Here is a 15,965-nt window from a genome sequence, read left to right as displayed (position 1 = left end):
ATAAATCTTCTAAGCAATAACTGAATTAATTAACGGTTACAATACACATAATCAAATGTTCTTGCATGAAGTACTACTGATCACTCATGAATTAAGGTAACACACAATAATTCCTTAACTTGAAGTTTTATATGCACAGTTGTCCATTCCTCTGGCATTCAATTAACCCTTTAGGCACTATCATTCTAAACACTGCTATCATTAAACTTCAACTTTACAGCCTCTATTTATTCTCTAGTTACTCCGTGCTATGCTTCGAGTTTCCGTGTGTCCTTGAAAGGTCGGCTGTGAAATTAAATCTCAACCATAGTATCACTAGTCATTCAGTCAATTCATTTTTTATCTTTCCTTTTTATGGTCCATTTTTTTTCGCTTCCATATAACAGAGTTGGTTTCGACAAGACATATAATCTGATTCTAGTGTGTTCTTGTACTAGGGATGGCTTAAATATATTGTTTAAGCCATCCCTAGTACAAGATCACACTAGAACTTGTTGTGAAGGGGGGAGGGGGTTGTGGTTTGTTGGTTTCAATATTTTTTGGATTTTATGGCCGGGGGGGGGGGGGGTAGCCATTGGCTGAGAATGGTTGGTTTTTGTGGGGCAGAGGCTAAGGCTTTTTCTTTAAAGGTCTCCATAAAGAAATTGGCCAAGGGTGGGGAGGGTGGTGAATCCATGTTGAATTTGGTGAATCTATGGTGAATCATTGTAGAATTTTTCCTGCCAAACAAAATAGCCTGAGTTCATTGTGAACTGAAATAGGGCTGAGATATCGGGAGGAAATTTAGCTTGGATTAACACTAAAGTTTCCTTGAGTGGGACATTTGTGAATAAGGAGGAGACATCAAATTTGGCGAAGTTGTGGCCATTGCTCCCAGAAAAATACCTAGTGAGGATGTTATGATCTAGATCGAACGCGGAATCCACCACCTTCCAAATCAAATCGCCAACAGTGTAAGACTGGATGTAGCTTGTGTCCTTTCCAAAGCAAGACCACCAAAAAACAACCTATTCAATAAGGAGTATAAAACTCTGCAGGAAATGAGGAATAATAAAGAAATAGTTATCACTAAAGCAGATAAGGGAAATGCAACTGTAGTACTTAACCAAATGGACTACACAGGTAAGCTTAATGCTCTTCTATTAGATTGGGCTACTTACCTCCCTATCAAATACAATCCCACCAACACACAAATCAGAAAACTTCATCAGATCCTTAAGAAGAACTTCTTGGCCTGTAGAAGTTACTAACAGATTAAAACTCTATACCCCCCCCATATTTATGGACTCCCAAAAATACATAAAGAAAATGTGCCATTACATCCCATAGTGGATGGCAATGATTCCCCCCCACATAATTTTTATGTGGGGGCCAAAGCACTCAAACACACTATACTGGCAACACACCATCACACTTAGAACTCAGCCCACTTCAAAGCCAGCATAGAAAACCTCACACTCCAACATACTGACATAATGGTCAGCTTTGACGTCTCCTCCTTATTCATAAATGTCCCACTCAAGGAAACTTTAGAGCTAATCCAAGCTAAATTTCCTCCCGATATCTCAGCCCTATTTCAGTTCACAATGAACTCAGGCTATTTCGTTTGCCAGGGAAAATTCTACAAACAGAGGGGACAGCCATGGGTTCACAACTCTCCCCACTCTTGGCCAATTTCTTTATGGAAACCTTTGAAGAAAAAGCCTTAGCCTCTGCCCCACAAAAACCAACCATATGGCTTTGCTACATTGATGATGTGTTCGCTATTTGGCCACATGGCTCTGATACACTCCTCTCCTTCTTGACACACTTAAACAACCAACACCCCAGAATCAAGTTCACTCTGGAAAAAGAGGAAAACAACAGCCTCCCTTTCCTAGACACACTAGTCACCTGCCAGCCTGATGGAACCTTGGTTTTCACAGTTTATAGAAAACCCACCCATACAAGCAGGTACATCCACCAACAATCCCCTCCCCCTCACAACAATATGGAGTGGTGAAAACACTATACAACAGGGCTAAACTAATATGTTCGAACGACAAGGCCCTAAACACTAAACTAAATCACATCCTCAACATTTTCTCAGCCAGTGCCCCCCCCATAAAATCCAAAAAATATTCATCATCCTCATCATCATCATCATGCATATCAAGGATTTAGGCCTAGCATGGCTGTTCTGGCCTTAGAAGTCATCATTGAATTGTTTAAGAGAATGTCCTGGTTTTCTTTTCCCTCTCTATAAACCTTACTACTATAATTCTTCTATAATCTACTCTTTCCTCCTTCAATATACCCTATTCCTCCAAAAAATGTTGAAACCAATAACCCCCCCCCCCCCTTCACAACAAGGATTACTCTAAATCCATCACCATTCCCTACATCCGAGGCACCTCGGAAAAAATTACCAAAATCTTAAAAAAAACTTGACTTGACCTCCTGTTACAGACCCTACAGAAAATTGACATCCTTTATCTGCTCCACTAAAGACTAACCACTTCCCCTAGACCTACCTGGTGTATACCAGGTCCCTTGCAGCTGTAAACTGTCTTACTTTGGCCAAACAGGCAGGACAGTGAATCTCAGAATTTCGGAACACAAGGACTACATCTGGTTTCACAAGTACAGCCACTTGGGTCTTGCAGATCATGCTCTGGATACACGCCACAGAATACAGTGGAAGAAAGCTACAATAATACACCGTCAAGTTCAAATTCGAAATCATAGAATCAGCCTCAGCCCTAAGAAATTCTCCAAATCTCAACAAATTTGGTTGCATGAGACTGCCCCAAATTTGGAAGGCTTACATCAGCAGACCTTCAGCCCAATGGCCAAGAATACCTACATAGCTCGCTAGGGGGCACCATCAGGACTTTTAGGAGAACAATAGCTTCCTCACTTCATTCTCAGTTACTGTGTTGTGGTGCCTACGTGCATGTGCCTTTTTTGTAAGTTCCTCTTGAAGATACCAACGTGACGTTGCTGAAATATCGGAAATATTTAATAAAGTGTAATTTAATTTATATTCTTATGTATGTTGTCAATTCCTTAAGTGATTATTATTATTATTATTATTCCTGACACCTCCAAGGAGTCCGAAGACTCATCACGAGAGGACACCTACAACTGTCTCAACTGATACAACTGTCTCAAACACTGCACCGAACCCCTACTGCGAATCAGCACCATCTACCGTCCACCTCCACCACCACTACAACTAATGTTCTATGTCTGTAAATTGCGGGATGGAGGGCCGATTTGTCTGTATGCGGGATGGAAAACCCAAGTTTCCGGTAGAAAAAACCCTGCTTGATTTAGTGATTTAATAATTATATTGCATTCTCCTGGTGCTTTCCTATTTTTCATCTTGTTTATTACGTTTTTCAGTTCTAACATTGTGATATTTTCTGTTAGGTCATTCTTTGTTTTATGAAATTTTATTTGATTGTTCTCATCTGTACAGAGATTTTGTAAATAGGTCACCCATTTTTTTAGATTTTTTCTAAATCTATTATTGTTTGTATTTTAATCTTTTCTTTTATTTCTTTATTCATGTATTTTATTACTTTATAGGTTTCAGGTTGTAGCTTAAATATATCCTTTTCTGGTTCTGTTACGAAATTGTTCCATCTTTCTCTATGTTTTTTCCTTACTTCTCATTTTGCAGTTGCACTGTTTCTTTTATACTCTGTTTCTGCTTCTATTGTTTTGGAATTTAGCCATTTCTGGTAACTGACATTTTTTGTTTTTATTATATTTTCTATTTCTTTATTCCAGTCTCGTAGTCCTCTTTTTCTAATCCATTTGCGCTTCATTTCAAAACTTTCTGTTGCTGCTTTTGTGAGAATTTATTTCAAATTTTCCCATTCCTCTTCTATGTCACTTGATTCATGTGTGGTTTCTGTTTTTAAGTTTGTGCATATTTGATATTGTTGTCTAACCTGGGGATCTTGTAATGAAGAAATTTTGTAACTAGGTTGATAAGAATTTTCAATTTTATGTATTTTTAGCCACTTTGGTTTAAACCGAATTTTTGCTGATACCATATAGTGATCAGAGTTTAATTCAAAGCCTCGATATACTCTTACATCCAAAATTACTCTGCTAATTTAAAATTTGCGATAATGTAGTCAATTGGTCAGTCAGAGGATTTGCATCCTCTGACTGACCAATTATATTTATGTATTTCCTTGTGTTTATACACTGAATTCATTATTCTCATGTTGTTATAAATGACAAAATCTCGCAGTCTGTGACCGTTTTGATTACATATATCTTTGCCAAATTTACCTATGTTTGTTTTGTATTTTTTGTTTCCTATTCTGGCATTTAAATCTCCTGCTAGTAGTAAATAGTTTTGTTTGTTTTATCTATGGCATTCTGTAGTTCTTCATAAAATATATTACTGTCTTCTTCTTTTCCCTCCTCTGGTGCATATGCACTAGTTATTGTTATGTGGCCTCTGAGTCTAATTTCTATTAATCTTTCATTCAGATAGTTATAATATACAGTATTGTTCTTTAGAGATTTATGTACCATATCATTATGCCTGCTTTTACTCTTCCTTTTTATACCCCACAGTAGATTTGTATATAATTGTTTGTTTCTTTTGTACCTTTTTGTTTTTTCTTTGTTTCTGTTACTATACATATCTTTATGTTAGCTTGGTTTAGTTGTTTATCAAGTTCCTTTTTCCAATTTCGTTTACCTTTTCCTGAATTGTGGTCTTTTCCCTGATAATCCGTCTGGCTTTTCTTTGGATGAGGCTTGAAAGTATATTGAATTTCCCATGGCAGGTTACTAGCTGGGTTAGTCCAGTGGTAGGGCCTGGTAGTACCTAACACCTCTGGACAGGCAGATCTAACAGCATTTACTCTGTTAGGATGTTAGGGTTATACCTCCGATACTCAGTTACCAGTGCCTTGTTTGTACTTTTAGAACAGGATGGACCACGAGAAAGTGAGGTTGACATTTGAGTGGGAGAGCCTATGTATGGTGCTTCACCACCCCTTCCACCCTTCAACCAGGATACAAAGTATCTAAAGATTGTCTTACATGTTTATTAGGAGGCAGTGCAGAACACAAATTTAAACTCAAGCCTTGAACATTATTAAAGAAATCGGCACAATTGGAAAAGAACTTGAATTTAATGAACTGGATAATGAAGATGTGGGAAACTTGCTTGATTCCCATTCAGAACAGTTAAGTGAGTTGATCTCCTTCAACTAGAAGTACAGCTTTCATATGAAGAAGGTAAGGAGTGTGAACAAGAAGAAAATATTAAAATTTGGGAATCAGAGGTGGGATGCAGGATTGGTGGGGATATTTTGCAGCAGATGAAAATTTCAGGGTGGTGATGGATAAGGACTTGAAATTTCATGATCATTTTGCTAAAATTGTAAGTATAACACAGTGGATTATGAGAATGATTCAGAGGACACTGATGAGTAGATGTGTAGTAAAGACTTCCTGTTCCATTGTATAATAGAACAGAACTTTGATCAGGCCATATATGGATTACTGTGCACAGATTTGGTTGCTTTTTTTTTTTCTCCCCCAGAATGATGTGTTGCTGAAGCAGGTTCTGAGAAACTTGACCAAGTCGGTTTCTGGTCTCTGGAATGCAAAATATGAGGACAGATGCAAATTATAGAGCTTGGTGAATAGAAGGAGGTGGGGGAACATGATCGAGAAGTATAAGTTGGTAAGGGGTCAGTAGCGCACTCAGGATTTAATCTTTGGGGGGAAGGCCCGAGTTGAGTAGACAATTTGAGAATACACACTACGCATCGCATATGACCTATGACTGAACATCTGCAATGATCACTAATTCATAAGTAGTATAGAAATAGAAGACACGATACAACATAAATAAAAAAAAAAATTTTAATTTAATTAGAAAAAGATTTTTGGAAAATTTTCTAGTGTTTCTTTCCTTTTTGTTTGGGGTGGGCCAGGGTCCCTTGTCCCCCTCTGGGTGTGCCACTGTAAGGGGTAATTACCAGATTTATGTGGATGATATATTTTTTTAATAGAATATGTGGAGACCAGACAGGGGAAAATAAGAGGCCATTCCTGGAAGTTGTATAACATGGGTATTATTTCATGGAAAATTCCCATGTTACTCCTCTAAAATAAACTATTATTTTTATGGCTAACATAGCCTACTTTCGTTTAGGAGTGCCACTTTTTTTACAGTGTCATTGGCTTTTTTACTCAAATCTTAGGGCATTACTGATGTGTTATAAAACTAATATATGAAAAATAATATAGGAGGAAAATTCTGACATACTTTTTTGGATGTTGTTGGCTGTTTCCTTATCCCGATGATAGGTATTCATCTACTGTTAAGCTGTTAAAGGAAGGGGTTTAGGAAAGTGGAGGTAAAGTAATGTGGGAGAATTATTTGAAAAAACCCAGATTTTTTATGTGTATAATATTATTATTATTAAGATAGGAGAAGGATCTGAAAATATAAACTATTTTTTTGAGGAAGAGGAAGAATTGATGGGAAAAAGGTCAGGGGTGGGAGTAACAGGGTGTGAGCCATTTCAGCAGTATGTCGTCTTTGGAACTCGTGGGGGAAGTAAAAGGTGGGTTTGGCAAGGGGATGAGGAGTATATTTTTTTGTTGAGAGTGGTGTGTGATAGGAATGCATTGCCTACCAGTGTGGTGAGTGCAGAGACAGTGAATGCATTTAAGTCCAGGTATGATGAGCTGTGCATATGAGAGTGGGACCTCCCATAATGAGTCTCTTGACTCCTGAGAGTCAAGGGGGTCTGTTGATAATAATAATTTTGCATTAGATGGTAATGGGATTTGGCATGTACTGTATCTTCCAGTGTAAGTTGGCTTCCTATAAACTCATTTTATGTAGTTCCCATCCAAGAAAGGATATTAGTAAATCTATAGTATTTATACTATAGATTTACTATGGATGAGCTAAGGATTTTTTTTTCATTTTTATCAATTATTCATTTTTTTAAAATAATTTTTTACATAATCTGGAAATCTTTCTCTAGAGACCAAACATGGAATTTTTTTCAAGCCACTTCAGGCCTCCAATAAACAGGAATTTTGCAAGACTAGCTGAATTTATTTTGTTTGGATGTCTCTGTGTATATAAATGTAAAGATCTGTTGGTTTCTAATTCAAAAGTGAATTTTATTCAAAGTTGGATGTTGTTTAGATAAGCGAGAAATTCCTGTAGTTGGCTAGTCGAGTTGGGCCAAATGATCAAAATGTCATCAACCTACCATAGCCATATTTTAAGGGATGTACCTTGGGGGGTTTCAAGGTTAGTTTCTCAAACCACTGTATGAACAAGACTGCTAGTAGCAGTGACAATGAAGAATCCATTGCTGATCCTCCTTTCTGTTCATAAAGTTTGTTTTGCACTTTAAAGAAGGTGGTGTTGATACAATGCTTAGAAAGTTTCACAATGACTGATGGAAATAGATTTTAGCAAGTATATAGTTTCTGCTCCGGGCATATTAGTGAACAGTTAGGTGATGTCTAGATCTTCAAGTAGCTCAGTTGATGCTATTGAGTCTTTTGTATATTCTATGAAATATGCTGTGTTTCTTATAAAAGGGTAAGTCTTGCCTCTGTGAGGGCTTAGAGGTTTTGCAATATATCTGGGTAAAAAAGGAAGTTGTAGAATATCTTGCATCTATAATGGGTTCTTAGTGGTATGCCTTTCTTGTATTTTTAAAGCTCTGGAAATTCTTGCAGTAACGAGGGAATTCTGGATGTAAAACATATTTTAGTGTCCTCAGACCAATTAACCAGGTCTTTAATCAAACTGTTAGTCTTATTGTGAGACTGTCCTGTCAAATCATAGTCAAGTTTAGTATAAGTGTTTGTATAATTGTAGCACAGTTTGCATTTTTTCAACATAATCTCTCATGTTCATGATCACTGATGCATTACCTAAAATTAAAATTAATTCAGTTATCAATTTTTAATTTTTTCAGATATAAGAAGAAATTGAGAACAACTTCATATTGTAAGTATATATTTATTCTGAACCAGTTCCATGACGTATTTGAATCAATCATAATTGAATATTTTCTCTGCAGTACTTGGATAATGCATGAATTTTATAATAATTATTATGTCTGCAACAAATGTAAAAATTATTAAATTCAGGATATCCTTGCATTTTATTACTTGTCTTGGCAGAATTTAAAATCAAAATCATGACACAAAAAGGGAGATATATTTTAAAAAATGTCTTCTTTATCGAAAATGTAATATTTTTATAATAATAATATATAAAAATAATAATAGATATTTATAATGCTTCCTTCCTTCCTTTTGATGGAAGAAAGTGGAGTCATTTTCAAAATACATGTGTATTCAATAGCTTAAACACCACATCTTCTGAAATTAGCTCAGATGAAATGTGTGTGTGTATATATATATATATATATATATATATTTTTTTTTTTTTTTTTTTTTTTTTTCAGAATTCATTTTTACTCAGTTGGAATATTATAAAAAAAGCTTTAAGGACTGTTACCGAGAGATAAAAAGATGACAAGATATATTTAAAAAGATACTACTAGTTTACTAGTTTCATTGAATAGATCAACATCTTCAGGTATCACAATCAAAGAAGTATATAAAAAATTACAGAGACTTAAAATTGTAATAACACAACATTTTTTTATAATATTCCAACCGAGTAAAAATGAATTCTGAAAATATCTACTTTCCTGATGACGAGGAATTAAATTCACTAGTCAAAGAATATCAGAAGAATCTCAGAGCGATTGGATTATACATCAACAGACTTGTATTTCTAAAAAGATGTAAGTGTAATTCTATTATTCCATGCTTCCTTAATTTTAAAGAATCAATTAAAACCACTAGAGCTGAAAGAATTTACAGGAGAGCAAAACTAGATCTTTTATCGGAACGCATTTGTGATACCAAACGTTGTCTTGCTGCTTATTTTTCTAAGAAGACCTATCACGAAACACGTTTTTCTCATTCTCTAGACAGTTCATCTTGGAACCATTTAAAAGAAATTAGCACTCTTAAAGCTTCTAAAATACAGAATTTAAATAAAATCAAACTCATTAGAAAATATGATTCTCTTAAATATAATCAGGATAGCAAAACTTCTCATTTTGACCCTACCTATCTAAAAAAAGTTGTCATCAATAAGTCTTCCCATCAATTATCTTTGGCAGAAGAAAGCATACTTGCTAAAGGTCTCAACTTTGTCACTGCTCCTACATCCATCCCTAGAGAACATCTATTAACAAAGATAGAAAAGGCAGCTTCTTTATTACCAAACAAAGAAGCTAATCTCCTCTGTATGGAAGCAATTTTCTCTATAAATAAAGCTAGCCCTCCACCTGACAACATTTCTTACTCTGAAAGGACAGCTATCAAGTCCTTGAAAGATAATAGTAACATAGTTATCCTTCCAGCAGACAAAGGGAATGCAACTGTCATCTTAAACAAGTCTGATTACCATAATAAAATCTTGGAACTTTTAAATAGTGAGACTTACTCAGAAATTGCTAGTGACCCTACGATGGAACTGCACAATAGAACTAATAATTTATTAAAAACCACCTTAGAGTTAAAAAGAAACATTCGGCTTTCTCTTAGGTCACTTCATCCCTTGATACCTCGACTGTATGGTCTCCCCAAGATTCACAAAAATAACTGCCCACTCGGACCGATAGTTGAGGGCATACACTCTCCTACTTATAATCTCTCCAAATATCTCGCGAGTTTTCTAAGAAATCTTTCTGGAATTTCCTCTTCACATATTAAAAACTCTGCAGATTTTGTTTCTAAAATCAAGGACATCAAACTTAAAAAAAACAGATTTAATGGCCAGTTTTGATATTGTTTCTCTCTTTACAAATGTACCTGCTCAAGAAGTCCTCGATCTTCTCAAGAACAAATTATCAAAAAAACTCTTTGCTCTTCTCTCCCATTGCATAAAGTCAGGATACTTCAAATATAATAATAAGATCTACTTACAAAACTCAGGTCTGGCTATGGGCAGCCCACTCTCTCCGATTCTCGCGGATATATTTCTCAACGATTTTGAAGAAAAAGCTATTAACTCGTTTCACTTTAAACCAAAAGTCTGGTACCGCTATATTGATGATATTTTCCTCATCTGGGAAGATGTTGTCAATAACCTCTATTTATTTTTAGACCACCTAAACAAGTGCCATGAAAAAATCTCTTTCACCTTCGAACTGGAATCAGATGACTGCCTTCCCTTTTTAGACCTCAAACTTACCAGATGTGCTGAGAGCATTAAAATCTCAATTTTTAGAAAGCCTACTCATACTGACAGATACCTTCATGCTTCCTCCCATCACTATCCCCCACAAAAATGTGGTATTATTTCCACCTTAGCTCACCGAGCCAAATCATTACTTACAGAAGAAACAGAAATTGAAAATGAACTCCGTTTTCTTAAAAAAACTTTTATTAATAATGGTTTCTCTCCAAAGAAAATTGACAAATTTCTTTCCCCCAGGCACTCAACTACTTCTGAAGATCCCTCTCCCCCAAGAGCCTTCATCTCCTTGCCTTACATCAGCTCTCTTTCACCAAAACTGGCCAAGATTCTCAAGAAATTTAACTTCAAAACTTGCTTCACTACGCTTCCAAAACTTTGTTCATTACTTAGCAAACATAAACAGAAACATCTTCCTACTCAATTTCCAGGAGTGTACAAGATTTTGTGTGATTGTGGAAAGCCATACTATGGACAGACCGCTAAATCCATCCTTCTACGTTTGGATGAACACCGTAGAGATATCTCCTATAACTGGACTAGAGCTAGCGCTCTCTCTAGCCACGTTCTCTTTTCAGCTAACTCAGACGAAGGCTGCCAACACATTGTAAACTGGACTCAAACTTCTAACATCCATGTGTGCTACGATGAACTCGAAAGAAAGATTGTCGAATCTAGGGAAATTTCTCTAGATTCCTCTCATATCAACAGCAGCCTGAGTTACAATCTCTCTGATGCACACGTTGCTTCTGTTCAGTACTGGCGCACTCGCGACAGCGCGTAGTATGCGTTTGTTTGGAACTCATACTCGCATTTGTTTTTCAAACACGCTACTGTCTTTTTATACTTGTTCTGTTATTACAATTTTAAGTCTCTGTAATTTTTTATACTTCTTTGATTGTGATACCTGAGGATGTTGATCTATTCAACGAAACTAGTAAACTAGTAGTGTCTTTTTTAAATATATCTTGTCATCTTTTTATCTCTCGGTAACAGTCATTAAAGCTTTATATATATATATTTTCCATCAGCAGAACCTGTAGTATCTAAGTAAGAAAGGATATTTACAACTTTTTAGGACAAAACAGAAGTTAGGAAACTCACCAATCAATAAAATGTTACTTTCACTGTATAAATAAAAATATTATTAAAATCGAAATAAATAATACATAAAAAATTATATTTCATGAAATTTATCTTGCACTTCATTTACTTTTCATATGTTGGTATCAAAGCAATAACTTTTCAATTTTCTAGCGAATGACATTTTCAGCGATTTTTTTCCACGATGAATTTTCCTTGCAATGAATTGTCCATGAACCTGACTGAGGTATTCTATATTTCTGTCTGCTATCAGAACAAGCAAGCTAGAGAGTAATGAGAGATTTCTTTAGAATTATTAATTATATATCTTTTATGACATTCATAAAATATCAAGAGGCATGCACTATCTTTGGAATGAGTTCATTCTTGTAAGAAATGCATCAGGTATACTCATGCCAAAGATTTATATTTCTTAAGTTTTTTTATTATTATTATTCATGTCTCCTTGGAGTCAAAAGACTCATTATGGGAGGCCCATCCTAGAAAACAGTATCATTCCACTCCTTGAACTCATTGGCCATTTGTGCTCTCGGCACATTATCAGTCAATGCATTGGTTCAACCACCAATCCTCAACCTCTTGCTCACAGCTTCCTTTCGGAACTTCCAGGGGTGGCCTCTTGTATTCGTTCCTTCCTCCTGTTCCACCAATTGAAAGAACTCCCCGGTGTCAACCCTGTAACTACCTCACAACAGTTTAAATGTCTCAATCATATCACCTCTCCTTCTTCTATCTGCCAACCTTCAGTCCACATTCCCTCAGCCCGTCTTCTTAACTGACATTGTACAGTCCTGATATCATTTTTGTTATCTGCTTCTGCACCCTTTCTGCAGTTAATTTATCTCTTTCAAGTCCTGAGAACCAAATTTGCAAGCAATAGTCCACGTGTGATCTGATCAAGGCTTTACAATGAAATGACAACACTTTATCTCTGCAGGTCAGCTTCCTTCTAAGTATTGCAGCAATCCTCTGGGTTATCTTCACTACCTTTGCAACATGTTCCCTGAATTTCAGGTTTCTATCAGTCATCACCCCAAGATCCCTTGTCTTCCCCTACTTCCTCCAGTACTGAGCCTCCAACAGAGTATGCAGCCTCCCATTGATGTATCCTCCCAAACATCAAGACTTTACATTTTCTTGCATTAAACTGACATCCCCATTCATTTGCCAATCGTTCCAGTATATTCAAATCCTCTTGCAGGGGTACCATATCTGCACTATTACTAATAACCCTTCTCAGCTTCACATTATCTGCAAACAACTGAATATCCCCCTGCGATCCACTGACGATGTCATTTATATAAAGGTTAAACAATACAGGTCTCAGAAATGAGGCTATGTGGGACCACACATTTAACCTTCTGCCTCCTTGATATTGCTCCACTATACACAACTCAGATACCTTTCACATAGCCAATCCTGAATCCATTTCACTAACCTGACACTCAAACCCATGTGCTGCAACTTAAATATCAGCTTATAATATGGTACCCTGTCAAATCCCTCTGTAAAATAAAAATAAAAGGCATAATATGCCTTTCCTTTATCAACTGCTCTTGTCATTTTATTATAAAAGGCAATCATATTACTAAAGCAGGAATACCCCTTAACAAGTCCATGCTGACTCTCACAGATAACATTATTCTGATCTGCCCAATATTGTATATGATCCCTCACTAATTTCTCCAAGATCTTAACAGCTACTGATAAACATAAGCTGATCTATAATTTGACACTTCCAGTCTGCTACAGCTGTATGCAATGGTGCTGTCTTACCCTCCTTCCACTCCTTGGTTACCTTTCCCTTGGCTAGACTTTTATTAAAAAGCTAGGTCAAAAGGGGCTAAGATCTTTAGCACATTCTCCCAAAACCCATGGCTAAATTCCATCCAATCCCACTGCTTTATTGACATCCTGAGTACTCACTATTTGAAACACACTCTCCTCTTTCACTTTTAAACTTTGAACTTGCCCTGTCCCTCTAGTATTAAAACCTAATTCTCCAGGATGAAATACCCCAATGAAATGTTCATTGAACAACTCCACTATGTCTTTTTCTATTTTTTCCTATTTCTATTATTTCTATTCCTATTTTTATCCAACAATGTCATTCTTCCACAATCATTTCTCCTCTTTCTGGCCTCATAATAAAAAGATTCCTTAGGATTTTCTTTGGATCTCAGGGCCAATCTCTTCTCATATTGCAGTTTTGCCTTCCTTACCATACTTGTCACTCTCCTGGCCTGAGTCATATATTCTTCATGCATCTGCTTTCTACCCTTCTCCTTATATCTCATCCATAACTTTGTTTTAACCTGAAGTTCCTGTTTGATATTGTTTGTCATCCACTTTACACCAAATTGTGCCCTCTTCTTCACTCATGGTATACAGTTTACTATTGCTGCTAATAAATATTCCTTGCTCTTGCAATTCCTCCATCCATAAAACTGTCTCAAGTTGATATCTAAGACTATTATAATCACCTGCCTTATAATTTCACATACATTCTTTCCCTTTGATACTCCTGCATGTCTATTCATCTTTCAAGTCAAAACAACATGGTCACTCTCTCTAAATGAGGTCAGAGATGCAATCTCAGTGACTTGGCTTAAATATTACATTTGCAGTGAGAATTAAACTTAAGTCTTTTCCATTTCTGCATGGAGATGCTTTTATATTTGAAAGGCAAACATTGGCATACAACAAATGATATTTTGTTGATAATTGTCCAGAAGGCAAATTATTTCCTTCTGAAAAATTAGCACCAGAATCTCATTGGCAATAATCTGGCAGTAATCTGCCAGAAACAGTTATTTAGTAATTTGTTATTATTTATTTTATTTTTTGCTATTCTCAGATAACTGTAGATCTGCTTTGAGATGCTGATCATTAAGACTGACTGCTGTGATCTTTTTTAAGGGCAGATCTCACCTAATTTTTATGATGGATAGTGCATTTCTTTGAATATATTGGCTTGCAAGAGATTCTAAATAATAGACATGCAGACAGAGAGTGAGATGCAACATTTAAGAAAGTCATTAAGAAAATTTTATTTTATTTGTATAAACCTGTGTTTGTTTAAGTCGATGTTAAAAATTTGCCAGCCAGGTATCATATCCAAGCCAAATTTCAAGATATTATAAATTGGAATCAGGCACTAGTTGCTGGAATACTTCAATGTACAGTTGACTCTTAAAATAAAGGAAAATTGTTATAACAAACTCAAACACCGTAATGAAACTACTGAAGAGTATGATGCTACAAGTTTGCTATAGTTAGCAAACAAAAAAAGTTAGCAGTGAGAATCGGGATGGAGGGGGAGCAGGTTATAACCCCTTGATCTTACCTTCTTTTTTGCAGATAAAATTTGCTTTACCACACAGTACATCCTGCAAGAAAGAGAGAAGTAATAGCAGGCAGGAATTTCTTTTGTATATACAGTAGCCCCCCCCCCCCCCATCTGTAGGGGATACGTTCCAAGATGCCCTGCGAATAGTATCGAACATTATATATATCATGTTTTTTCCTATATATACATACCAATGATAAAGTTTAATTAATAAATCAGGCACAGTAAGAGATTAACAACAATAGCTAATAATAAAATAGAACAATTATAACAACATACTGTAATAAACATTATCTGAATGTGATTGGAATCTTAGCAACCTCAGCATATGTTTTATTATTATTATTTATTTATTTATTATTTTATGAAGTCGAGAATTTTCACTTTTTTTACTTGAAATGAAGCATATTGCAGCTTCTCCGTGGCATATCCGAATTGCTGGCATCACTACTCTTGCACTTTGGGGCCATTATTAAGTAAAATAAGGGTTAGTTGAACAAAGCACTGCGATACCTCGACAGTCAATCGGATAACAGAGAACCACTCAGAACAGTGTGCAATTTAAAACTTATGAATTGTCTATTACTAAAAGAAAGAGCCATACAACTTCATTTTGGCGATGCAAAATTACATAGGCGAAATATATATTAGATCCAACATTATTTCAAAGCCGAATGTTTATAGAAACTATGAAAGTTTCATAAGTTACCCAAGAGCTTAGGAGAATACCATCCTCGGAATCCCCAAGTTGCCTTAGCTACTTAAATCAAGTAGTGCAAGCTATCCCTGAGTTCAGGGATGCCAAGGATTGTATTCATGTAAGCTCTCAGGTCAGCTTACAAAACTTTCATAGTTTCTACAAACATTTGGCTTTGAAATAATGTTGAATCTAATATCCACTTTGGATCAAAGATCCACTTTGCCTATGTAGTTATAAATTGTTTATTTCTGGAATTTTCCATTTAATATTTTCGGACAGGGATTGACCACGGATAACTGAAACTGCGAGTAGTGAACCTGAAAATAAATACTACGGTAATTGTATTTATGGATGTATGCATTTATATCTCAAATAGCCTTTTTAAAATTTGATAACAAATAGTTTTAGTGAGTTAATACTTAAATCATTACTAAAAGTTGTGTAGTGCAATAAAAAATCAAGCTGATGTTGAAAGTTTGCAGGAGGATTTAAATAAGCTGGTAAAATGGGCAAAAGAAAATGGATGTCAGTTC

General features: G+C 35.8%; 1 protein-coding gene across 1 annotated transcript in view; it reads left to right on the top strand.

The window, feature by feature from the left end:
- Window positions 1-15,965, top strand: part of Cad74A (cadherin 74A) — an 850,889-nt gene that overhangs the window by 776,959 nt on the left and 57,965 nt on the right. Inside the window, exon 37 of the mRNA XM_090396473.1 lies at window positions 7,977-8,008. Within this exon, the coding sequence (XP_090252599.1) occupies window positions 7,977-8,008 (32 nt within the window). The remainder of the gene's footprint in view (window positions 1-7,976; window positions 8,009-15,965) is intronic.

Source organism: Typopeltis vanoorti, chromosome 8, assembly GCF_054136105.1.
Source record: "Typopeltis vanoorti isolate ZY-2024b chromosome 8, IOZ_Tvanoo_1.0, whole genome shotgun sequence".
NCBI lineage: Eukaryota > Metazoa > Arthropoda > Arachnida > Uropygi > Thelyphonidae > Typopeltis > Typopeltis vanoorti.
This window is presented reverse-complemented; position numbering and strand designations above follow the sequence as displayed.